General features: G+C 39.8%; 2 protein-coding genes across 3 annotated transcripts; one reads left to right on the top strand and one right to left on the bottom strand.

The window, feature by feature from the left end:
* Positions 1–1,121: 1,121 nt before the first annotated feature.
* mtmr7a (myotubularin related protein 7a) lies at positions 1,122–11,655 on the bottom strand. Of its 2 annotated transcripts, none has more exons than XM_085939815.1 (14): positions 11,490–11,655; positions 11,111–11,233; positions 10,841–11,003; positions 9,887–10,044; positions 9,672–9,800; positions 8,523–8,657; positions 8,109–8,241; positions 5,952–6,061; positions 5,511–5,636; positions 3,453–3,502; positions 3,170–3,370; positions 2,939–3,070; positions 2,581–2,707; positions 1,122–2,519 (listed from the first exon to the last, which is right to left on the bottom strand). In XM_085939815.1, the coding sequence occupies exons 1-14, from the start codon at positions 11,511–11,513 to the stop codon at positions 2,193–2,195; spliced, it is 1,938 nt and encodes a 645-aa protein (XP_085795941.1). In that variant the 5' UTR covers positions 11,514–11,655; the 3' UTR covers positions 1,122–2,192. The 2 variants fall into 2 exon arrangements, with proteins under 2 accessions (XP_085795941.1, XP_085795950.1); XM_085939824.1 differs by having other exon boundaries at positions 9,905–10,044.
* A 4,547-nt stretch (positions 11,656–16,202) lies between these two features.
* slc7a2 (solute carrier family 7 member 2) lies at positions 16,203–25,899 on the top strand. The gene is made up of 12 exons (XM_085939810.1): positions 16,203–16,351; positions 17,096–17,473; positions 17,562–17,717; positions 17,846–18,011; positions 18,112–18,248; positions 18,465–18,687; positions 19,991–20,130; positions 22,587–22,689; positions 23,273–23,487; positions 23,639–23,805; positions 23,894–24,002; positions 24,702–25,899. Exons 2-12 carry the CDS (start codon positions 17,104–17,106, stop codon positions 24,854–24,856), a joined length of 1,941 nt encoding a protein of 646 aa, XP_085795936.1. The 5' UTR covers positions 16,203–16,351; positions 17,096–17,103; the 3' UTR covers positions 24,857–25,899.
* The last annotated feature ends 35 nt before the right edge of the window (positions 25,900–25,934 follow it).

Here is a 25,934-nt window from a genome sequence, read left to right as displayed (position 1 = left end):
TTTTGGAGATGAACTTCAGAAGAGACAGCTGACTATGTTGGGAACAGTCAGAAAAAATAAGATAGAACTTCCCTGTGAGATTCTGAAGATGCACGGAAGACCTATGAAATCAACCAGCAGTGGAATGCCAACAAACTCTACCGACGTCCACTTTATCTGGAAGAACTAGGCAAAGGACTCGTCACTCCCAAGATCCAGAACCGGGCCATGGCAAAGGTCCAGGGCAGGGCATCTGACCAACCCACAATGGAGCCTTTTGGATACAGGTGCAAAGAAACGCAAAAGATGCCAAATCTGTCCCTCTCAAGATGACAGTAAAACAAGTACATCTTGTGTGAGATGCAAAAAGTAGATCTGCAAAAAGCACACTGTAACAGTCTGTCCATCATGTTGGGGAACACTGAAAATGTTGAACCCGAGAAAATGAAGCAAGTTGAATGCAAAGAAAAGTGTTCGTGAAGAGAACATTTAAAATCAGAAGTTCTTTTAATATAGTGTTGGAATTGTATATCTCTACTTCTCATCTCTTCTGAATGTTTGTATAATCTAAAATAAAGTTCTTATTGGTTTAACTTCATTTTATGACTGTTTTGAGTGGATTTACACAATACAGGTCAAAATGACCCACAACATAATAAAAAAATTCTCAACATAATACAATGGTTAAACAAGTGAGTACTGTAATGTATAATGTATTTTAAGGAAACATTTCACATCATTTCCACTGATTTATAAAGTTCTTATTGGTTTAACTTCATTTTATGACTGTTTTGAGTGGATTTACACAATACAGGTCAAAATGACCCACAACATAATAAAAAAATTCTCAACATAATACAATGGTTAAACAAGTGAGTACTGTAATGTATAATGTATTTTAAGGAAACATTTCACATCATTTCCACTGATTTATTCCAACTACTCCAACACACCCTCTCCAAATTTATAACTGGCATTCTATTTGAAGTTATATAGTGTATTCAAGTAGTCACGCTCAAATGTTCTGTATTTGGGTCACAGCACCCAATTAAGTCTATAAATCTACTTCAGTAGGGTCTTTCCATTTTGAAACAATTTAAGGGTAGATGGCGCATTTTGTTATTTAGAATTACGTAGTAAAATTAATAAAAGGGACTTTATTGGGAAAGTGCAGGGGAAAGCAATACCTTATTTCATTTCACATAAAAAACAAATAACAAAACTTCTGAATGTAGTAATACAGTACAACCAACACGGGCTCTCATTCCACATGAATACATAAATCCATAGTCAAAATATTTTAGCTCGTTCAATTACATTTTCACTTTTTATAACAGATGACATGCATGCACAGCAAAATTACCCAAAAAAAAAAAGTATGAAAATACATTTGCAAGCTGTATTTTCCACTGGCAGGATTGTACAGTACAGTAAAACACCTGATTTGCAGACACAACTATGACACCTCGGGACTCTCCCATTAACTCTGGGACATGCTGTCAATGGTCCAACGGCTTCATCCATCATCACTGTGGTCAGGTCATAAAAATGAATTTACAGTAGCTGCAGCATGATTATCTTGCTGTAGCCATAGTCATTCATAATCATTTGTCTTAGGACAGTGCCTTTTTTTTACCAGCTCCCACATTGAATGTCAATTTCTTAAGACCAAGTGCTCTGGTTGAGACAAAAATTTCCACCCATCAACCAGTATAATGTTTACCTTGCATCATTTGTGAATCATGCTCTCATTGGATGTTTATTTGTTCAGACAAAATATGTTCCACTGATGATGTCATGTTTCCCATTTGTAGCGATGGACTCTCTTATTTGGTTAGTTTGTGTATTTTTAGCTGCTAAATCTTTGATACATCAAAATATGGAAGACCGTTATCAAAGAGCAGTACTTGCACTTTGTTCAAGTAGATCACTCGGGGGTAGTAATGTTTTTTTTGGAGTGGATAATGGGCCCGACAAACTGGCCCGTGAGGCAGATGGTGCACTTGACTACTTGAAACTGTCTACACAATGGTTTAATTTGTCCCCAGACAAGAGGCAATTTAACTCTTCATTGTGTCGAAGTTAAATGTGAACTACAGCAAATAGCGTTGAACTAGTTTACGTGGCAACAAGGAGCCTCCACCATATCATATGCAAAACAAATTGGTCCCGTGGCTGCTGCTTGGAGAACTTCCACTACGTGCTACGTTTGTTTAGGCATCATCGTCAGAATCTTGATCTCTGGTGCTCTCCTCACTAAAAGGTGAACGGCAGCTCAGGTCCGCTATCCCAGACTCCACATCACTGCCGTTGCTGCAGTCGTATGTTTTGTTTAAGTCTTGGGGTGAGAGGGTCAGGAGGGCGCTGTGTGGTGTCTTCAGCTGACAGGGGCTGGCGGTCAGGAAGCCCGACGTGTAGTCTTGAGGGGTGTTTGCCAGGCCGAGATCATGACCAAAAACCCAGGCTGTGGGGCTTTTGTCAAAGGTGGCTGCTTTCGGGCTACGATTGCACATCTGCTTCTCCTCCAGTTTGGAAATTTTCTATGAATCATATAAGACATCTTTAGTATTAAAACTTACAAGACTGTTTGAAATCTTTTACCTGTTTGTGCGTGACGAGCAGCTCCTCTAACTGTTCATTTTCCTCTTGAATGGCCCGCAGGTAATCCTCTACAGACTGACGAGGATGCATCCCTCGGTCAAATCGGTTGTACAACCCCCTCCAAAATCTAAAATAATAATAATAACATTGATAATAATCATCACTACTTGGCATTTATTTAGAGCTGTCAAAGAAATGATACAATGTTTACTCACAGCAAGTGCTTGAAAATGGCATAAAACTGGTTAAAAATGTTCCAAACCTTGCCGGTGTACCTTTATGTTTTAAGACAGATTTCAGATTGAGATGGATCATTTCTATTTCCTATGTGAAACGTTGACTAAATGGTGTGACATACTTGAACCAACAGGGGGCGGTAGATGGCTGAAGGATTCCCTTTGTCTGGTGGTCAGGTCTGTACAAGAGGTTAGTGTAGTCTGCCCGGTTTGACCACAGATGATGCCACAACGAGTGAGTCCTCTCACAAAGTCTAAATGATGTGAAATTTAATTGAATAAAGAATACAAGGAGAAATGTACTATTTTGTAAAAAAAACAGGTAAAAAAAGAAAATAAAAAATAAATCTTACCGGAGTTCTATTCTTTCCCTCTGGTTGTTGCCAATAAAGTTGCCATACTGGCAGGAGTAGATGTGGCTGTGAATGGTGATTAGAAACCGCTCATTGAATTCAAAAGCGCAGGGAAACTGCTCCATGACTTGCCACAGGCACTCCAAGAACTGATCGATAACAGGAGACACTTCTTTAGGGTCGCCGAGTAAGTGGTTGCATCTGAATAGAAATTGAGCGGTGTTACACTACAACACTACACTACAACATCAAAAAAATCATGCTGTGAAATTAATCATCAAACCTGTGAGAAAACTTGTGACCGAATGACACCCAGTCTTTCTCGATGAGGACCTAATTGCAAAGACAAGTCATATTAGGAGGACTAGAGCAAGGGTGTCCACAAACTATGACCCCGGAGGTCTTTTGCAAGGCCCTTGTCTGTGTTATAGCGTAATAAATTTTTTATGGGCCTTTTTTGAACATTGTCAGGGTGCTACCAGTCTCCCATCCATACTTCTGACACATCTACCCTGCGTAGCCTGGAAATTTGTGCAAAAGCTCCAAGGGTGACCCTGGTTTCCAGATTGTGGAGTTTTCTTGTGAGTTCCATTTTGAAATGATGTCAAACTTTGGTCGTCTGGGACAGGTCTAGCTTAGTGAAGCAGCGTTTGGTTACAATGCTCCTCACATGTGAAACAAACGGCACGAATACTTGAGGTCAGCTCGAACTCTTCATTTAAACCGGCTCTGAAAAACAATTGGTTACTGCAGCATTCTGATGACTCTATTCTTTCATTTGCCTTTTCAACCTCTATTTGCAAGCCTTTAATTTATCTAGACTGATGCTTGTTTTTTTATCATTTTAATGTAAAAATTTCAAAAGATTTTATTCTGGTTTTTGCAAAGTCGGAAGAATAATTTTGACATGAACATTGGCAAAAAGTGAATAGAATGCCGAGAACTCGGGTCGGGTCAACAAACCCCTTTTTGGAGAGATCCCTCACCGGGCATGGAACTGCGGCGCCCACTTTTGGCACCGGGCGAGTTACACTTCAGTATGTATATCTCTTGCACCCAGAACAATGACAAAATTGGCTGTTAAATATTCGATAACACTGACAACTTTGTGAATTCTGTGTTATAAGCTAGAGCTTAGATAAAATAAAACCACAAAAATCAGACCAAGAGAGCGGGGAGGTAAAAGTTTGCCCTTGAGGCAGAGCTGGCCTTTGTCCTTTGCATGAGAAAGTTACTTAAGGAGATGACTTTCCTGCGTCTCTCTCGTCCTGCTTTCGTTTCGATCCCTCGTTTTTGCTCTCTCTTGTTTCCCTTTTGTTTTACGACTCGTCTGTGCAAACTGTTTTTATTTTCACTCTTCTGAGCTCATTTTTTTTCTTTGCCACAGTTTTTGTGTCAGTACAAAGTGCAGCCGATTTTTCCCTCTCACAACACCAAATAACGTTTGGTGCCATTCGCTCAATCACATTGATTGAGGCCGTGATACGAGTCCAGTGGACTGAAACGAATCACTGTGGCGCTGCTGTGCGCCTTCGCTTTACAACCATTTAGGCGTTTTGCAGATTGCAAAATACATTCAGTGTAAGGCCACCTCCTAATCTTTAGAGCAGAGAACTGGCCCCCCGAATCTTGTGGTAATTTTCTTTCCTTTCCTACTCATTTTTGTTTTATACAAAGTTTTTGCTAGCCTCCATTGCAATTTTTCTTTCTCAGCTGTGACATTGGCTTTCACCTGTCTCGTGGACCAGACTGCCACCTTGCTCTTGACGCAAGTACACTGTGAATCATCTCAGTGTCATGTGGTTTGCATTACAAATTCAAAACGCCGGCCATGGCTCGTACATCACCATACTCGAGCTGTTTTGACAATTGGAGGGAACTCGCGAGCTAGCGTGTTTGTGTTGTGTTGTTAGCGCCGTTGTTTGCACACGCATCAAGTGCAAAAAAAAACAACTACACATTTTAATATCCTGCGATCGACCATTAGTGGCTTGGCGATCGACCGGTCATTGTATTGGCCACCCCTGGAATAGAGAAAGGTGTGGCGCCCCCTTTTGGCAGTCATAGTTGATGTAGGCATCAAACTAAAATGCAGGCACCACCTAAAATTCTCAATTATTATATTTGACTATCGCAACATATGTGCTACTAACTTGCCTTGCCTTTGCTCTGGTTCTGAATATGGTGATGTAATTCTGATGCCCATCACAGAAGCAGATCTTTTCACTAATCATTACCACATGCTGTTTTTAAATAAAGCTTCAGTCTAAAATAAACAACAACGGGTTCACATTTTCACCCAACGTGTGGACACGTTGAGGAGGGAGGAGTTACTCTGTACCATGAGTCCTTTGATGGTGCGGTAGTATGGATCCAACAGCACGCTGGCCACAGAGCACACTTGAGCAGTACGGTCCCAACCATCTGAACAATGAACCAGAACACTGGCACCTTCTTCTGCGACGGCCTGCAACGCGCATGCACATGGAAACGGTTGTAATTCTGACACCGGTCAGTAAAAAATGAAAGTCTGTTTCATTTGAAATTCATTGTGGTGATGATTAGACCCAGAAAGATGACAATTGTGTCAGTGTCCCAATCTTTATGGACCTGACAGCAATTTGGTTGGTTTAATGTTTTAAAGAGGATCAAATATATTATTATGTAAGCTTTGTAGAGCATTACGGTGAAAATTGTAATATTAATCAAAAGTACGTTACACTCTCGCAAACTCATATTTTGAGGAGAAGTGAAGACAGCAGAGATTAATTTGAAGACTGACCTTGGCGATGAAGATGCCTGCATCCAAAACAGCTTTGATGTGCTTCAGCCAGCCTGAGCTCTCCAGGCCCTCCAGGAAGTTGCACATAGAAGGGGAACGTAGCTCACACACTGTATTCATAACACAGCTGTCTTAGTGGCAGGAAACATCGAGAATACTAGACTTTATGAAAAGACACACATCTATTTGTTCTTGCTCAAGACACATTTCCTTTAACTCGATAATATAGGCAGTGCTGAGCTCTACTGCAAAAGATATCATAATTTGTAAAAAAAAAAAAAAAAGAATAGAATGATCTTTCAGTGTAATAAAGCACTAAATTTTTCTGATCTTCATTTGGTACGCTGTCTGTACATATATGTTACTGCTCCGTGTGTATTAAAAGGAGTTGTTGTTGGAAGGTTTATGATTAGTGAATCATCAACGCTGACATCCATTAGTGCGTCTAGGGCAGGAGTCTCAAACTTGCGGCCCGAGGGACGATAGTCTGCGGCCCTTGCCTAATATGAAAGGTTAATGTGGCCCGCGATTTTGATACTTATAGTTGTGTCCGATGCTGATTTGAATGTGTCATTTTGGGAGCACACAGTAGTACTTGTGCGAAAAGCTCTTTTCTATCTTGAACTTCAATAAGTCCAAGTGCAGGTCCAGACTTACTGATGAGCATCTTTAAGCCCTACTGAGGGTCTCAACTGCTTCCTCCCTCACACCAAATGTGGCTCAGCTGTGCGAGAGGACGCACTGCCAGTTCTCTAGCAGCAAGAAGTAGGCAGAAGCCATGTTCAAAAGTTGTGGTTTCATTTTGAGAAGAGGGGTGTAAAAGTTTGGATCCAAACCTATAAAAAACCCAATGCGGCTCAGCCTCATCCCAGACTCTACCTCCAGTGGCCCCCAGGTAAATTGAGTTTGAGACCCTTGGTCTAGGGCATGACACTTACATTAAATGAGCTGATTTTTGATATACTTAAAACGTTTAGGTAAACATTTTGGGGTTCATAATATAAATTTTGTGTCAGTTTTACAGTAAACTTCAACTGGGGCCTGAAGCAAATACAATTTTCTATTTGAAAATCTGTGAGCGAGAAAAAGAACTTGAGGATACTTTAAAAGTGTCTTAAAAAGTTAAAATGCTTAAAATCTTGTGGGAGGGGTTAAACTAAAAAGGTTTCACGAGGTCTCTCTCGATTGCATAAATAAATATTTCAAATCTTGTTGGGGGGGAGGGGGAGGGGGGTGAAACTAAAAACACCTCATGCTGAGAATGCTGTTAGCTTAAGCAACTCTGCTTTAAGTGTTTCCATGTAGCCCGGCGGTCACATCAATAATTTGTATAAGTTGTAACGGCCTGCTCACATTTTTCTAAATAGATAGCAGGCAACATTTGCTTGGTTGTCTTCATACTTGATGATTGGGGAGGCACTTCAGAAACGGACAACCATTTTCACTAGCACCAGCAAACTGTACAGACTTGTGTATCTTTTTGGGGCAAGGAAAGGTGAGCAGGTGAACAATTTCATCACGGTTACTTTGAAAACTTATTGTACGAGACCACCTAACTACCTAAATGAAACATTTAAGCCAATGCATCAGGGGAGGGGGGTCTTTAAAATTGGATTCAAGCATGCCGTCGGCCACGCTAGCAATCTCTGGAGGGGCGGGGGCTTTGCCTCAACATTTTAAGACTCTTCTGAGCTGCCAGGAGGCAAAGAGTTATAATAAGTGGACAGCAGCTACAAGGATTCATACGAGGGACCGCATCATTCTCACGCCCTCGGTTTTGCTTTGGGGGTAGGTCGCAGATTGTGCACTCCAGGAAACCAAAATAACTCAAAAATAAAACCCAGATGGATTCAAAGTCTTCCTGGGATCACCCCGGCACAATACCCAGAAATTCTCCTGTGGGCTCAATTGAGGCCTGATTGCAGCGCAGCGCCGTGTGGCCGAGTGTATCTGAAAGCCAAAGTTACAACTTGGTCTTGCAAGCTGTGCTATATAATAGTCATGTGAAAATAACAAGGCTTCCAAAGATGATGCCAAATATCAGACATTTTTTTCCATAAACACTCAAGTGATGAAAACGTTTCAGAAACAGTGATGAGTGCACTGCCAACAAAACATTCCAGTAATAAAGACTCTGTGAGAGTTAGTGATTTGTACCTTCTAGCATTTTTTGTTGGCTGTTCCTCATCACATGGATGTTCTCAATGGCGACAAACTGGAATTTTATGTGGGAGTAGTTGTCCTCATTTTCATAGCCTTTTCCCGCTGCTCGATTTGCCATCGCATTTAACTGGAAAGACATTTGGCTGGTTGTTAGAAAGATCAGTGTGTTTGTTTGTTTGTTTGTTTGTTTGTTTGTTTGTTTGTTTGTTTGTTTTGGAATAAACCAATTCCAGTTACATAACACTGATCGTAGTGTTTCTAGACATGAGCCGAGATTTTCCCGAGTGTTTCTCTTTGAGGCATATCCAGCTGCAAATTCTGTTTGAAAATAAAGCCCACCTGAACACACACCACAATCCTGAACGGCTTGTATTATTGCAGCGCATTCCTTCCATCCATGGGGCTCACCTTGGGCCTGGTATCCACCACATACATGAAGTCGCTGCGGGGATTGGACCTCAGTATGGCCTCCAGCATCTGCTCATCCTCGAAGGAACGCGCATTGAAGCCTGAAAGAGGTTGGCTGCTCCGGCAGATGGTGGCCTGGGAGGAGGCGAGAGGAAGCTTCACATGTGGACGCTTTCACACTGCTCATCCCGTCCATTATTACTTTACATGGATATTTGCGAGGACAAATACAAGACATTTGAATTAGGAGAAATAATCTTCTCATATCTCCATTTATTAGCCACAGGAGACAAAGCCAAGAATTATTATGATCCAGTTCTCCCTTCAGACCGATTAACCAAACTGAAGTCTTTTGTATGTTTAAGGCTTCACACACTGGGCCCTCAACCCTGGGAAGTTGACCTTACGCTCATAAAGCACTCTCAACTGCCGCGTTAAGGACTAATAGAATGATTTATGAACATTAAGGCTGATGAGCATAAATGTGGCCAAAATGCTTTAGGTCAAGAGTCATGCGGGACCAGTGAAACCCATTAACCATATTTACTCAGAATGCTGGGCAATCCTTCACACAAAATCCTTCTTTTCTTGGAGGCTTGCACAATATCAGACTTGACCAGAGGAAATAAATGTGAAGAATCCTCAATCATACAAAAGCCATCACATTGTTTGAAGACAAACAGATCTAAGCTGTTTCAATACAAAGTGCTTTTTGCAGTGGTTCTTAACCTTGTTGCAGGTACCGAACCCCTCTTTAGTGAAAAATAAAATAAATTTTTTCAAATTCAAGACATCGATGTTTTTTTACATCACCTTGTTCAAAGAACAAAAACCAACACAATGCATGAACTCACAACAAATAACTTACCTGCAAATCAGCGTAACTTCTGCTGTTGCCTTTACGAGACCAGTTCAGATATGCGTCATCACAAATTTACACGATAAATCACGTATGTTCGGACCTCCGTAGGGGAGGCTCTGCCGAACCCCTGACACCGACTCACCGTACCCCAAGGGTTCGATCAAACCCAGGTTAAGAACCACCGCACTAATAGTATCAACAAGTTTGATTTGTTTTCTGACAGTTAAGAAATTTTATGAGGAACCACACAAAAAGCAAAAAAGAAAGGTGCCATGCTATCCACTTACATGATTTTCTTTGTAATAGTATGACAGAGTAGGAAATCTTCCTCTGCTTCTGAACTTGGAGCTTGCTGCAATGACTGACGGAGTTGTTGACACGGGTACAAAGAGTTCAGCAGGGTAAGTGTCACTCACCTACAAAAATAAACGCAACCACGTTATTGCACAGTCCACATTTGTGTGAACATAAATTGCTTATTCACAGATCTCTGGGCCTTGACCTTGTAGTGCCGGTTTACCAAGGAGAGTTTCCAAAGGGAATTTGGGATTCCCATTCTGCTGTACTCAGCTCGGAGGTCCAAAAAGTCCCACTCCTGTCGTCTCTCCTTCTCATCAACATTTGGTTTATATGAAAAGCAATACAGCTCATCATAACGCTCTATCAAATACAATAAAGGTTGAGAGAAGTCAGCTTTGAGAAATAGAGTCTTACATGCTTAAATCAGTGAATCAAAGACTGGAAAAGGCTTTATTATTATTTTTTTTTATACAAAAAAACTATCAACAGGCCCGGAAATAGACCGCGGATGTTTGGGAAATTCCCACAATGCCCCGCACCCTCGATTAGTCAATCACCAGGTTGTGAACAACCCAGTTTTTTGAGCTGGCTCTTTGAAGTGAACGATGGGAGCCGCTTCCTGATTATGAGCTGAATAGTTTGTTTTTCTCATCTGTTAAACCCGAAAATTATCACTATGAAAGAAGTGTGGTGGCCTTTTGTGTGTTCATGCTAAGATGAAGGGAGCGGTTACAAACATGCAGCACAGTGAGCACGCAAACTGGAGAAGGAGGAATGAAGTTGTCTTTGGGACATATTTTAGAATCAATACTTTGAGAGCGAAAGGTGGGTTTTGCGAAATTTAAGTTTTATATCAAATCTGTCAATCGTAATCCGTGGCCGATGGATCGTAGCACTCCCAAAAATCATGCATTGCAGCCACATTGAAAGCATAATATTGCAAATATCCAATTTCACTTATTATTTTTTAATATATTGATATAATCCAGGCCAGGGGTCACCAATTCTGGTCCCCAAGGGACCGCACTCTTAAAAACGTGTATGTTTGATATATAAATACGGACAAACGTATTTGCCAGCCCAATTTTTTTTTAGGCTACATTAGTAACGCCATGCTTTTGTAATAACCTGCACAGGCTTGAAGCAAGCAATTCACCTGGTTGGGAGAGACGCTGCAGTGACACGTGTACATCATGGCACTCTCGCTCTTCAGGTATGACAAAATGAAGAACTTGGAAGTTTTTGCAGTGTATAAGCAGAGGACATCCAGACGGAGTGGTCGCTTGTTTCTCTACTCTGAAAACCAAACTATGAAGCACCTAATAAAACAAACAAAAAAAAACCATGAAGACTCGGTTTTGCACTGTAAAGAGGACAGAACAATCATGTTCACACTTGTCTTTCAATTCATCCATCATTTACTTACCCAGGTTTCATTGCACATTCGACCTTCCCTCTCCACAAAGATGGTGTGGGTGGCCGTCAGGTAGAGGGTACCCACCCTGCTCTTTTTGGTGAACACTTTGTCTAGCAGCCTGACCTTCTCTACCTGGTGGAGACAGGATCAGAATCAAAACCATTCATCATTCCCCGCGAATGACGTCATTCTCAATCCCCCTTTGACAGCGTGCACTGACTCACGTTACACTGAAACGCCCCCCAGCGATCAGTCTACGTGGCTGTCGCTTCTTACCACCTTTCAATGGAGACTGTATATTTGTCCTATATTACTGAGCATAAACCTTAAGAACCGAGTGACGGCTTTCCAGATGTGTCAATGATGACTCCATCAGATTTGCGGTTACCTTAGGAAGTCGGATGTGCTCCATTGACAGGAATGAAACGAGCCACAAGCACAGTCACAATATCACCACTGAAGCAATCGCGACACAATGATGTTCGACTTTGGACGTATTGCCAGTTGCTCTCAGATAAACACAGACATATACAGTTGACATACAGCCATTATGATGTGCCCTGGAAGCTCTCAGTAGCGGTGCCCCGCTAGGTCCTAAAGCCCCTTTGACATCATGATGGCAATTTTTTTTTTTTTGTGACGTAACAAATCAGATCAAACAAATCATCTCAAAAATATTTGCACCCTTAATATGACCTAGAATTTAAAAATAGAACGAAATGTATAGAGTTTCATCTTTGGTTGCTTGGATTAATGGCACAGACATGATTTTTCTGACCATATTGAGTTGGAATGGAAAATGGATTCAGAGTTATTTATTTATTTATTTATTTATTTATTGATTGATTTATTGATTTATTTATCTTACCCAAAATATCCAAAATGTGTGGCGTCTTACTATTGTTGTCCCTGGTGGGGGTGCACATTTTGGTCTCTGAACAAAGATGGTTGATATTTACTTTCAAATAAATGTATTTTCGATTCGAGTCCTCTAAAACATGAAATTAAAGCTAAACTTATACATCCACCTGCAGAAAACCATAAAACAACATTTTCTTCTGTGTTCCAGCCAGGCATGGCTCCAGGATTTTTTTTTCTCTTCCACAGGCTCAGCCCCATGATATATTCTCTCCCGGGCTCAAAGGGTGCTTGACCGATACATAGGGGTACTTCAAATATAATGTATACAGTGACTGAAATGTTATTCAACACATTACCAAATTTATCAATAAATATATTTCCAGCAGTGGTATCAACATGGGATTTTCATCAGATGTCAGGAACAACCCAAGAAATACATACATGCACAGTATACGTATTTTAGAATATTAAATAAAATGCTGAAGGTGCTTAACCGGGGCTACACAAATTTCTTAGCGCCCCTTATCCCCGGCGTAGCCCTGCTCTCCCAGGGCTAAAGGGGTCTACATACAGTAGGGGGGCTGAGAATATAACTTCTAAATATATGTAGTCTGCCTGAAGCCAGCAGGGATATGTTCTAGCTCATTGCTACCTTGAACTGGATATGTAATAAATCAACAAACAAACAAACAAACAAACAAACAAACAAACAAACAAGCAAATAAATAAATAAACAAATAAATAAATAAATAAAACAATTAATACAATTAAAAAGACGTTGGATGGATTTCAGTCTATGCAACATCAGCTGTGTATTCATTATCTTCAGCAACAAAGCAAACACCTGAATAGTTGTAGTGTAAACAATCAATAGTAAATCGGCTGATTTTTTAAATTTTTTTTGTCAGTGACCATCCATTTTCTCAGATACTACAAAAACATGGTGGAACATATTCAGACATTTTTTTATATTCAGCATTGTTTTGAGCACCATTTGGAAGATCAGCTGTTTTGGGAAAGTGGAGAGATGAAAAACAGTAAAAGTAGTTAGTTCAACTAAGCAGAAGTTAGTAACTTACTCATGCCTGGCAGCCTCAGCTTGACCTTTCCTGCTGTTCTGCATCCATGCATAAGAGAGGCTAAATTGTGCTCTGATTACATAACACGACTCAGAAGCCTCACCTCTGCTGAGATGAGCGATTCTATGATGGGTTTCTGCTATTTAACAATCTGCCAATTTTGTCAAAACACAACTGATATTTGTTACATCATTGGTGGATGTACAAAATATTGTATCAAAGGTCAGTATAGGCCTTGGAAAGTATCTTTATCTTGACCTCATGTAGAATGAGAACCTAGAACAAATATTGAATCATCCTGAGGTTGTAATGTCATAAAACCCCATTTGGTTGGTTATTGAATGCTTTAGAGGTAATCCAGTACAAACATGACCTACATTTAATCAAACGATTTCTACTTCATTTGAAAAATACACTTATGTTTTTGTCATCTGCCTGTCTTTGTTTTGTCACTTTGGAGTTTACTATCCAGATACATTTCAATCATACAAACGATTTGAGATTCTTTTTATTTCATGAATGATGAATGACATCATCTCCCACAGTGGTCATATAGACTGATAAAAGGCGTTTGGTGACATTGGACAAAGTAAAGACCCTTATGTGAAACATTCCAAACTACCATAATTTGTGGATTATAGGCCACTACTTTTTGCACAAGCTTTGAACCCTGCGGTTTATAGTCTGGTGCGGTTTATCTGTGGATTTTTCATGATTTTTATGACATTTAAAATCATTTGTTTTGGTGTTACAGGTAATTGAAATGAGTATATTTCATTTAAAACACTTGTGGTTTTTTGTCTGGTGCATCTTATACATGAACAAAACCCCTTCATGTGTGGTTTGTTACAGATTCCAAGTGACTAAATAATTACTTCTTTTCATTACCGTTGTGAACATCATTTTCATTTATGGCCTGACTCCGAGACTGACTGACTCATATAAAGACAGGAAATCACTCTCAGCATAAGGAAAAACAAATGCACAGATAAGACCTCATCCCGCTTAATAAAAAGAGAATTAAGTTACGTAAGCGCAGGTTTTGTCTGCTGGCTCCTGTGCTGATATTGAAGAAAAATTACAAATAAAGACTTTGTACCGTTGACCTCAATTCGAGAAGCATAAAATCCCGTGATATGTCATTTATACCTCTACACAAAGAGACAGCGGAGATGGAGGTATTAATGGTGGTGACTCTCTTGCACTCATCCCCCATTTAGCAGATCAAACAGATTCCTTGTTAGGCTTAAATCTGGAGCTCGATTTGGTCACTCCAGAATCTTTCACGTTTGTTGTTTTTGGGAGCGTGTTTTTTGTTTCAATATCTTGTAGCATGATACAGAATTTCAGTCAGTTTGGTCACATCTTTCTATAAATTGACAATAATTGTGTGTGGGAATACAGTACCTTTGTTCTCAAGGGCAAAATAATACATGCATTCTAAACAACCAATTTTAGAAGAATTAAAAAAGCAGCAAATGTCACAGGACTCTTGAGTGAGGCTGGATTAAAGAATAGAGGTCCATATGTTTAAGTCTTCAGCCTTTCTATCGTGTTGGGAAAAGCACAGTAGGATATTTGTCTCATCAGTTTGTAAAACCTTCTTTTGACCATTTTTGACCTGGTTCTTCCAATTCTTCTTGTTAATATCTGCTTTGGTGTTGCCTCTCTGTAGATTAGAATTACTTTTAGTGAGTCTGACTGTCAGTTGTAACTTTAGTTAGGTTTAGGTGTTGACTTTGCACCCAAATTAATTTTCAGTCCTTTATACCAAGTTCTTGTCTACCATCATAGTAAAAGTCCATTCAAGCATTTCTTGGTGACACCGGTGTTAATTGGAGCGAGAAGTCCGGCGTCCCAAGACAAACAGCACTCAATCTGACCATATCCACATTTTTGAAGCTGGGTCACTCAGCCATTGGTGGGCAAATGAATTCAATTGGCTTCACACAATTAGTGCAAGTCAACAATGAGGTGGAGCAGCAGGTTGGTTTTCAACCGTTCCCTAGTAACGGTTGTCTTACATGTGGGTGATCATTTCTATGCTCTTATATTGTCTGCAACACCGTTTTTTTTTCCGTCATATAACAAGCCAGCTGCCACTTTCCCACTGGGCTTCTAAGATTCCTCGGACAAGTTTCGGCAGAATTTTTCCCTGCTAACCAAGAGTTGCGATCTCAAGTTTTAGATTTTTTTCCCCCTTGTGACCCTCGTTGAGCATATGTGAGGCAGAATATCGATTCATATGCGATAGGTCCAATAGCTCATAGAAGATTGAGCAATACCCGTCATCCATTAGGAGGGCGACCCCCCCCCCTTCCTGTTACTCGTCCATCCTTCAGTGACCAATCAGCAGCTATGCTTTTAGCAGCACTCCTCTTGCCTACACTGGGTAAACACAAATGTTTGACACATTGTTTGTCAATGCCAGTTGCTCAACTACTTATCAGTGCTTGCTAAGCAGCATCTGAACCTGCACCATAGGCCTCCTTTTGCCTCAACTAGATATTATATTAATATTAAAAATATGATAATGCCAATGATAGCAACTTGTCTTGCACTGTATATTCTGAGACACATATAGATATATGAAAAGACATTACTGTAGTAAAAAAAGAATATCAAAACGTTTTAATTTATTTTTAGACGACATCGGGACTTGGTTATGGCAAATGTGAAAAGTTTAGGATTATATATATCTATATATATATATACACACACACAACCAGGCTTATGCTAAACAACATAAGTTTTAATATATATCAAAGTCAAAGTCAAAGTCAAAGTCCACTTTATTGTCAATTTCTTCACATGTTAAGGCACACAAAGAGATTGAAATTACGTTTCCCACCGTCCCACGGTGACTAGACACAGTACACAACACTTACAATCAAACACACAAGAGCAACGGATAAGTAATAAGCAAATAATGAATAAGTAATAAGCAAATAACCCAAATAAATAAACAATAAATAAATAAATAAATAAATATTTATATTGTTGTATATTCATATTCTAAATAACAAGCATGGAAATGAGGAATGGGGACATCTCTCTCCTGGGGCGAGGGCAGATCCTATAAAGGACAACTGAGAACAGAGGGGAGGAGTAAAACTCCTGCTCAACAGTTTGCACAGTAAGGGAGGTGAATTAGTGTGGAAGCTAGTTTTCAGTCACAACTTAAGGCTGCAGCTCAAGCGATCCCCTTTCTGACTTTAACGGACCTGCAAAGTTTCCATGCAGAAACATCTTGACATTTGTTACTTTTTCTTCTGAATTTTGGACTATCCTTGTTGAATCATATTCACAGGTAGGAGCGTATCTCTGATTGGCTATGATCATAAATGCTTTAAAAAAGTAAATTTCTGTTTATTTTGGGTGGTGGGGGTTATGCAGGATCCTTTTAGGCAGATAAGGAAAAAGCTGCACAACATATTCTAAAACAATAAAAAATAATTAAAAATGACTCCATTTGGTCTTTAGGGTCTACACACCATGTAGACCATATAATGGAGCTGAGCTGTCATCCAAAATCCAGTTCTCATGGTTCTTTAATGGGGGTTAATGCACAGTTAAATTAAGTTAAAGAAAATGATTCTTTTAACTGGAAAGGAGAAGGAATTATTTCTCATTTTTTTTAAATACATATATTGTATTCACAAATGGAGTTATTTTAATGGAACTTTACATTACACTTGCCTGCGGATTCTCGGTTTCTAGTGCAGGATAATTTATATTGAGCGATATTGGAATGCGGTTGCTGGGTCATAATGATGCATTCATGGTCACTTAGTGAATGCAGTCCTTTGAACTGTCCGATCTGCACCATAACTCCAAACAATTGATTCCTAATGGAATGCTTACTCAATGAATGGTACCCCATTGGCAGCGTTCCCAAAGTGTGTCCCATTTCTCTTGAGGCGTATTTCAAATTGCTCATTTGCTCTGTCTGCCCTCACCTGGCTTCATTTTTGTGTGCTTTGGTGCTGATGCATAAGAGACAGAGCTTTTCATCACGATACATATTTTCTGAAATTCTTTTCTGTGTTCACAGGCGGCAACATGTTAGAGCAGGTTCTGTCCTTTGGCCGTTCCCTGGTGCGCCGAAAGTTGGTTGACCTTAACAGTTTGGAGGACTCCAAGCTCTGCCGTTGCTTGGGAACTGTGGATCTGATTGCCCTCGGCGTGGGCAGCACTCTGGGCGCGGGTGTCTACGTCCTGGCTGGAGAAGTAGCCAAGGGAAACTCTGGTCCCAGCATAGTCATTTCCTTTCTCATTGCTGCCCTGGCCTCTGTCATGGCCGGCCTTTGTTATGCTGAGTTTGGAGCCCGTGTCCCAAAGACCGGTTCGGCTTACCTTTACAGTTATGTGACTGTAGGAGAGATATGGGCCTTTATCACCGGTTGGAATTTGATTCTCTCCTATGTGATTGGTGAATTACCGCCACATTATTGACATATATCTCTCTTGGTATGTTCATCATAATTCACGCGTATGTTTTGTCCTTTCTTTTGTGACAGGTACCTCCTCAGTAGCTCGGGCTTGGAGCGGAACATTTGATGAAATGACAGGAGGACATATTGAAATATTCTGTAAAACTTACTTTAGTATGAACTCTCCTGGTCTGGCTCAGTATCCTGACTTCTTTGCAGTCTGTTTGATTCTGCTGCTGTCTGGTAAGAAAAGAAATGATCCTCACGATGTATTTTGTATTTCTTATCCCTAATTGTAATCAAGCATAAAACAAACTGTTAATAGCAATGGATTTGTAGTTTTTATGCTCATTGTGTTTGTACTCATGCAGGGCTCCTGTCATTTGGGGTTAAGGAGTCAGCCTGGGTCAACAAAGTCTTCACCTCTGTCAATGTGCTCGTGTTGTTCTTTGTTATCATCTCTGGCTTTGTAAAAGGAGATGCAAACAACTGGAAGATAACAGAAGATTCTCTAGTAAATCTTACCATAATATCCAGGTGATTATTTTCCCATTGCACAAATTGTACAGTGGCTTAAAATGTTTACTTAATTACCAGTAAGAATATACTTCCTTGAACATTTTTTTGGTTGTTTTAGGAACTTATCAGCTATAGGTAACGTGAGCAGTGATTATGGAGCTGGAGGATTCATGCCATACGGTTTCAGTGGAACATTAGCTGGAGCCGCCACCTGCTTCTATGCTTTTGTGGGCTTTGATTGCATAGCAACTACAGGTATGAGCTTGGCCGGCCGTACGGCTGTAAAACTTTGGTTTAAAATTTGAATTAGTTTGCAGGTGATGATTTTTTTAAAATTTCTTTTGATAAGTATTGCATTCAAATGTACTCATGGCACAATTCTCTGCCACACTGAAACAGAAATTGGAGTGAAAAAAAAGCATGATGTTAGATTGCAACATTACGACAGTCGCTTGTTGTTTTCTACTGCAGGTGAGGAGGTGAGGAACCCTCAGAGGGCCATTCCTATCGGCATAGTGGTGTCACTGACTGTGTGTTTCCTGGCGTACTTTGGTGTTTCGGCCGCGCTCACACTCATGATGCCTTACTACCTGTTGGATGAAAAAAGCCCTTTGCCCATGGCTTTTGAGTATGTGGGATGGAGCCCTGCCAAATATGTGGTCGCTGTAGGTTCACTATGTGCCCTCTCTACCAGGTAACCCAATTGACTTTTTTTGTACATCATTTGTGGATACAAATATATGTCAATGTGCATGCTGTCAGTCTTGCTATTGATTTGAAATGATTATATATGGGCGGCCAAACGGGAGTGTGGGTAAACGACTTGTTTTTTTTTTTTGATTGCATGTCAAAATTCACATTTTGCGACTCATATATAACACACTTGAAGAGCAATACTATGAAGAACCATCTCTGTGACAAAAAAATAAAAATAATTGTGTCGTGTCATCAACACAGACCAGATGTTTTTGATGTGAAATTTAAAAACTTTGGAAATTGAAATTTTCCGTTAGTTGGCAGCTTTGCAAAACCAGGTCACACGTTTTGTAAAATGTCTTATTTTCTATTTCTGAATATTTGATTGTTCAATACTCAAATATTTCTTAGCTGCAGCCCAAAATTTAAGTCCCCAGTTATGTCCTCATATTTACTGAATTAGCGCAAAAAAAACCTGCTCCTCAAAATCTTAAAATTGTTACATAAATGAAATTCTTTATTAGCAAATCTGCTTTACAAAAATGGACAGCCATGTATTATATACAGTATATATTATATAACTACGGCAGTAGATGATCCAAAGAGCTAGTGTGAAAGTGAAGCACTCAAAACCCATCAGCTCAGCTGTCATCAAATGAAATTGTCAGTCATTCAAGCCATAATTTAACGAGTCATAGAAAAACGAGTGTGACCAAATAAAAGGTCGTCGAACCAAAATAAAAAAAAAAAAAACAAGTCTGAAGCCCATTGTGCCTTTCTTTACTGATATGTTTATTTTCAATCTCATACTTCTTTAAGAGAATATAAGGTCATCTTCATTCTTCAATAGTTTTTTTTAATGAACTTAGATTGATTGATTGACAATTTTTCCATGGTCTGCTATTTTTGATTGTGTAATATCCTGCATTGGTAATTTTACAACTAATCAAGTTGTTTTTGCGGTTTTGCCCCATTCTCATTGTTTTGTTTGGCTCCATTTCACTGCTTGATAGTTGTTGTTTTCAAGCACAAAATGCCATGACATCAAAACAATAAAAGAACATTATAAGAATAGCACCAACAATACTTTCCTTGGAGGATTAAGTAACATCTACTTGCTAAAAAAAAATCCACTTGATGTTATTTGTACTGACTAATACCCCGTCGGAAAAGAAAGGCACACCCTCCCTACTGTGAAGCTTTTAAGATGTGATTGTGGTTGCTGTGTCCTCGTGTGTGTGTGTGCTTTTGGGTGTCTTGACTAACGTGTTGGTCTTGCATGTCTCTGCTGTCTCATGCAGTCTGCTGGGCTCCATTTTCCCTATGCCTCGTGTAATCTATGCTATGGCAGAGGATGGGGTGCTTTTCAAAGCCTTAGCCCGAATCAATCCTAAGACGAAGACCCCCCTTATTGCCACTATGAGTTCCGGTGTAGTAGCAGGTGAGAGAGCAAGGAAGCAAAGAGCTTCTTCCACCAATCAACTGTGAAAGACACTGCCCAAGAAAAACTCATAGCTACCCATGTGCACAATTTGTGGTTAAAAGAATTAACCCTCCCTCATCCCTGCCTTTCACGTGTGCTTTCACAGTTGTGCAGGTGAAATGTGTCCTTTTCTCTGTGTTCTCCACTTAACCATGAACCCTCTTCTCCATAGTCTGTTGGGCGCCATGTTCCCACTACCACGCATTCTCTTTGCCATGGCACGAGATGGCATTCTGTTCAAATTTATGTCCAAAGTGAGTAAGCGGCAGTCGCCTGTGGCTGCCACCATGGCGGCAGGTACCACCGCGGGTAAGCAGCCATACAAGCTGTATACAGGCTTGTGGTGTGGACTTTGTTTGGCTTTCAATCGTCGTCACGCGGTGTCGGTGGTGATGGCTGCATGTTCATGTTTGTGATGGTTTGCTAAAGTGCATGTCAATTTTTTTTTTTTCCAACTCAAGTGAGCTGGCCAACAGGACAAAATAAAAGCTGAGTCAGTTGCGAGTCCATGCTAGGACATCATTTTTATGGTGACATTATTTTGAGGAAAAATGGAGACCTTCAAAAAAAACAAATATTGTATTTTCCGGACTATAATGCACACCTTAAAACCTAAAATTTTCTCAAAAGCGCTTTATAGTCCGGCTTGCCTTATATATGGACCAAATTCCTAAATTTAAACTGGCCCGAAGCATTGTGTCATGAAATCAATCACAAGTGGCCCGCTGAAGACTATGAATCATGAATCAAAAAGACTATGGATCATTATTTTGTGATTATAAAGTATTTTTTTTGCATCTGAAGTTGAAATAAAAAAGATAAAATGGAGAATGTTTTGATTTGGATTAAAAATCTGACATGATGCATTAATAGTGCGCCTTATATATCCTTATATAAGGATAAAGTTTTAAAATGGGCCATTCATTGAAGGTGCGCCTTATAGTCCGGTCCGCTTTATAGTCCGGAAAATACGGTAGATAAAAACACAGGACCTTTTGGGGGGATTTTAAGCATTATTATTTTTCTGATAATAAATGTTCGAAATGAAATGTCAACAATATACACACGCTCTAGCCCACCCACAACATCGTCCGTATTAGAAATAACAAAGGTGGGTGGATGAGTATGTACTGTTATTTTTATAATTAGATTATCGCTTGGGTATTCTCCACATTGAGAAGATGATGCTTATGCAGTAAACAACAGTAATGTCAGCTGCTGAAACAAAAGAGATTATTTAAATTTTTCATCGAGGCAATTTGTTTCTTTCCAATGATTCTGTAAATATTATCTTTCTTTTTTTTTGTCTGCCTGGTCTCTTATACTCTTGGCCAGTGAAAGTCTGGTGGATGGCGTGGTTTAAATCTGCGCATGTGCAGGCTAGACTGGTTTACTAATTTCACAGAAACACAGTTGGCACACTGTGACACAGTTGACATTTTTTGGGCTGTTGTGGATGTGAACACAGCTGACTTGCCAATGAAGCTGACGGCCAATGAAAGTGGATCCTCTGATTTATTTTAAGATCAGCACACGAGAGGCGCACGGTCCTAATTGACACGGTGGAACCAGAAACTGATTTGTTGGAGTCTGTGCAGGAATCAAGCCGATACGCAGAGTATATTTATGAGATACTGCAAGCAGACATCCTCGGGGGGATGATGTAAAGTTGACCAGGGCGATCACAGTGTGAAATGATCATTGTGTCCATGTGTGACCATACAACCAAGAGGGTCTTTTGAAAAACAAGAAAGATGATGAAGATGACAATAATAATGCATTCCATGAATTGATTTCTCGAGTGATTCAGAGGGTTTGTATGCACCCTGTTGTCATGTTCATGAATGAAATACAATGACGTTCAGACACGTAGCATTTTTTTAATCTGCTGCTCTTTTAACTTGCCATGACAAAAACAAACATGCAACTTTTTGTTCCAATGCAGCACCACTTTTACCGTGCAAACTAGGACCTCCAGCTCAGTAGGATGCAGTTGCACCCATAGAGAGTTTTGGAACACTTTTGGAATTGCAGTTTTATGTTATAACACGACATTGCAAAAAGCGGCAGAATTGCACAGACCAGCTGAGATCAACTCCATGCCAGAGTCAGTTTCTGGGACACAAGAGAAGGAGCTGTGAGCAGCACCAAAGTGTCATATCAAACTAAACTCAGTATGGAGATGATGTCTGCTAATTTATCAGATGAAGGAAATATACTGCTGTGGAAATGACTGCATGAAATGTTTATGGTCTTGCTGGATCTAAGTCTTAGCTATAATCTGGTGCTGTCTATTTTTGGGAAAAGATTGAACTTGCAGATGTCCAGGTGGTGGTCCAGTTTTGTGTACGTATGTTTTAGTGTTTTTACGTCAAATGTGCTAAGTGTGTTTGTTTTCTTTGCTTGCGGTATAGCCATCATGGCTTTCCTGTTTGACCTCAAAGCTTTGGTTGACATGATGTCCATTGGAACTCTGCTGGCCTACTCACTGGTTGCTGTGTGTGTACTGATTCTCAGGTGAGTACATTTACTCTGTAAACAACAACAATCTTATGTTCGCTTCATTTATTTCGACTTGAAAAGCCACAGGAATGATTACCCAATTCTATAAAGTGCAACTTGTGATGTAAGAGCTGTAAATGTGGCTACTGTATAAATATGAAGGGGGTGACGAGGTAACAGTGTGTACTCTATGCTCTACTACTCAGTATGTGGGTCATTTTCGGATCATTCGATTCATAATGACACATTACAAGATATTTTTTTCTAATGAGCATTTTTTATCAACTTATTTTTATGTAAATATCTCCTACTGCCTCACCTTAAAATGGAGTTGTCACAACAATTGAAATGACTTTAAGGTTTATGCGTTGATCAGGCCTGACAATCACTCGTTCCTCCCAATTGTCCTTATTAAGTTCACTGATAAGATGGCAGCTATCCCAGGTGACTTTGGGCCTGGGGCTGTATAGGCTGCCATACAACCTATAAAGCTCAAGTTTGAGCTGTGTAATATTTACTGTGTAATGTGTCATTTTAAGGTGTTTGTATTGTAAAAAAATGCCTGGAGACTACAGATCCGATACATTTTCACCTCCAGGTATCAGCCAGATGGCGTTTTGGAGCGTCAAAGGGAAGGTGGCTGTAAAAAGGACTATCTGTCCTCTGAGGAGGGCGAGTCAGAGCTGACTGAATCCGAATCCCACCTCAACACGCTAAAAGCAGAAGGCTCAGTTCTGCAGGCGGTCCTTCACCCACCTGCCTCCCCCTCTGAGCATTCATCCAGCACGGTCAACTTTTCCATTTGTGTGCTAGGTGAGGCAAATGTCTCATCTATTTGACGTGATCAAATAGGAGATTCAGATGAAACCATGAAACTAGTGCAAGTGCCTGACTCATGTTTAACAAAATGAAGATATACCGTGTATGAGTAAGAATTGTTTGTGTGTCTTTTGTTTAAACACAGTGCTGCTGGTATGTGTGATCAGCTATCTGACCACTTACCACATCGACGCCATCATTGGCTTGGAAGTATGGATCTTTGCAACTCTATCTGTGTGCTTACTTATCTTTGTCGGTTGCGTCGTCATGATTTGCAGACAGCCACAGACCGCTCACAGGGTTTCCTTCATGGTATGTACCGCACGTCTAAAAATTATTGACTGATATTGAACACAAAAACTCATAGTTATTGTCTGCCTATGTGTGTGTGTCACGACAGGTTCCCCTTTTACCGTTTCTGCCTATTCTTAGCATATTTGTTAATGTTTACCTCATGGTTCAATTGAGTGGAGACACTTGGATACGTTTCTCCGTGTGGATGGCGCTAGGTAAGTCTCTTATTGATTGCCACCCCAATTAAAATCAATCTTTTACATCTATAGCCGCCAATGGAATGAGTTAAAATTAAGCAGAATTATAGTTTTAAACAAAAATCTAACAAAATTATAAAAGCGTGAAGTTGCCATTGTTGAGTAAACATTTTGACTGGCAAATACGTTCTAACATACTCTGAGGTATGTACTCTGGAATACATTTGAATGAACTTGGAAACATTTGAACGTACTCGTCAATACGGTCGAACATACTTGTCGTGAAATACTACAAACGTAGCATTTTCCCTATAATGCCACGGGCTATTGACTTAAGCATGCGTGAGCAAAGAAGCTATTTTCTTTAAACCATTTGCCCTACTTGTTCAAAAATTAAGTGAGCAAAATTGTTTATGGTTTTATTGTGGCTGCAGTGTACTTTTTCCCCCTTGTGCAATGGGATATTTATTTCCGCATGTTGAAAATAACAGAAGTAGATTCATCATGATTAATTATAAAAACATGACTGCTGGGATAGGCCCCAGCACGCTCGTGACCCCGTGGGGTCAAGCGGTACAGATAATGAATGGATGTGCAAATAATCAGTTAAAACACTAATATAAATCACCGACAGCATATATATATATATATATATATATATGTATATAAACAGTTGTACAGTACATTTATTTTTTCCCCACCTGTTCCCTCTCTTAGGCTTCTTGATCTATTTCGGTTATGGCATGTGGCACAGTGTGGAGCGCCAGCGCTCTCTGCAGGGCACAAGCAGTACTGCCAAACAGACCGGATTGACTTCAATTGAGAAGCAACAGGAGCGCTTCATCTGCCCAGAGAAGACCAGCCAGTCTTAAGATTCCTTCATTTTAGTACTAATATACTATGAGGTGAAACCCAGGCCCAACATACATAAAACCATTGCTCCAGGAACTCATATAAACAGTTTCACCAACGTGGGCCTCACTACATTCGATCTTTGAAAGCCATGTCAGTATTTTTGTGTCAGTGGTCGCACGATGAGCGACTGCTCTGACATTGTGTCTCGGGCACAATGGAAAGGACAGGTAACACACTGGAGAGTGATTTCCCTCAGATTGACACAGTCAATGCAAGACTGAGATGGTTTTAGTATGGACGTTACTTGTTAGACAATTTGCTTTTCATTTTAAGGTTGCCTTTGCAAAACCATTCTTTTTTTAATTCCTCTGTTCATTTAATGGTGCAAGTGTATTTTTAGTCTTTTGATACGCACATTTTGTGCTATATGCCACAACATTAGGTACACCCGCACGATGGAAAGCAACACTACAACCACAAAAACACATTAAAGGGATATCTTTTTGTCGATACAAATTCAATATGTGTATTCAGATACTTAAATACAGCGCTTGCGTTACATATCATGACGTACATTGTGCAATGTGTAGCTAATGCTGTGATTGGTGAGTGTATTTTAAAGCACTTTTATTTTCTTTCATGTTGTACAACGCTCAAAATGTCAATCAGTATATTTTAGATTGTATTCATCACAGTTGTTTCATGTGATTACAATGTCTCGACAAATACAAATGATATTTAGTGTGATATGCGGTCTCGATTTAGAAGGTATGTTTTTATTGCTTTTGTTTATTCATGATATGCTTGAATAGAGCGACAAGTGTTATGTAACGATTAACTTTACAAAGAGTCTTATTTAGTGGCCTTTCTGTACGTTTCAACTGTTACAGTCTGAATGAATTATTTGATGATAATGTCTTACAGTAATTATGTGTTTTTATTTTTGATCACAGTATGGCAAACTGTGCTTTAATACTGCACACTACTAATACAGCCTTAGGGACATAATATGTTACAGCTTCATAAGATATTAAAGGAAGAGCTCGATGCAGGGTTTTTATATGCTTTCTCCTCTTGGTATTTAGAATTCTCAAT

This window comes from Syngnathus leptorhynchus, chromosome 2, assembly GCF_054491065.1.
Source record: "Syngnathus leptorhynchus isolate UIUO chromosome 2, UIUO_Slep, whole genome shotgun sequence".
NCBI classification, from domain to species: domain Eukaryota; kingdom Metazoa; phylum Chordata; class Actinopteri; order Syngnathiformes; family Syngnathidae; genus Syngnathus; species Syngnathus leptorhynchus.
This window is presented reverse-complemented; position numbering and strand designations above follow the sequence as displayed.

Bases quoted from the DNA above. Each gene is read 5' to 3' on its own strand.
- mtmr7a (XM_085939815.1), bottom strand. From the start codon at position 11,513: ATGGAGCACATCCGACTTCCTAAG. The intron at 11,004-11,110 runs GTAAGTAAATGA...TTGTTTTATTAG, and splicing joins GAATGTGCAATGAAACCTGG to GTGCTTCATAGTTTGGTTTT. The intron at 9,801-9,886 runs GTCAAGGCCCAG...TTATTTTTGTAG, and splicing joins TGGTAAACCGGCACTACAAG to GTGAGTGACACTTACCCTGC.
- slc7a2 (XM_085939810.1), top strand. From the start codon at position 17,104: ATGTTAGAGCAGGTTCTGTCCTTTGGCCGTTCCCTGGTGCGCCGAAAG. The intron at 20,131-22,586 runs GTGAGAGAGCAA...CTTGCGGTATAG, and splicing joins GAGTTCCGGTGTAGTAGCAG to CCATCATGGCTTTCCTGTTT. The intron at 22,690-23,272 runs GTGAGTACATTT...TTTCACCTCCAG, and splicing joins GTGTGTGTACTGATTCTCAG to GTATCAGCCAGATGGCGTTT.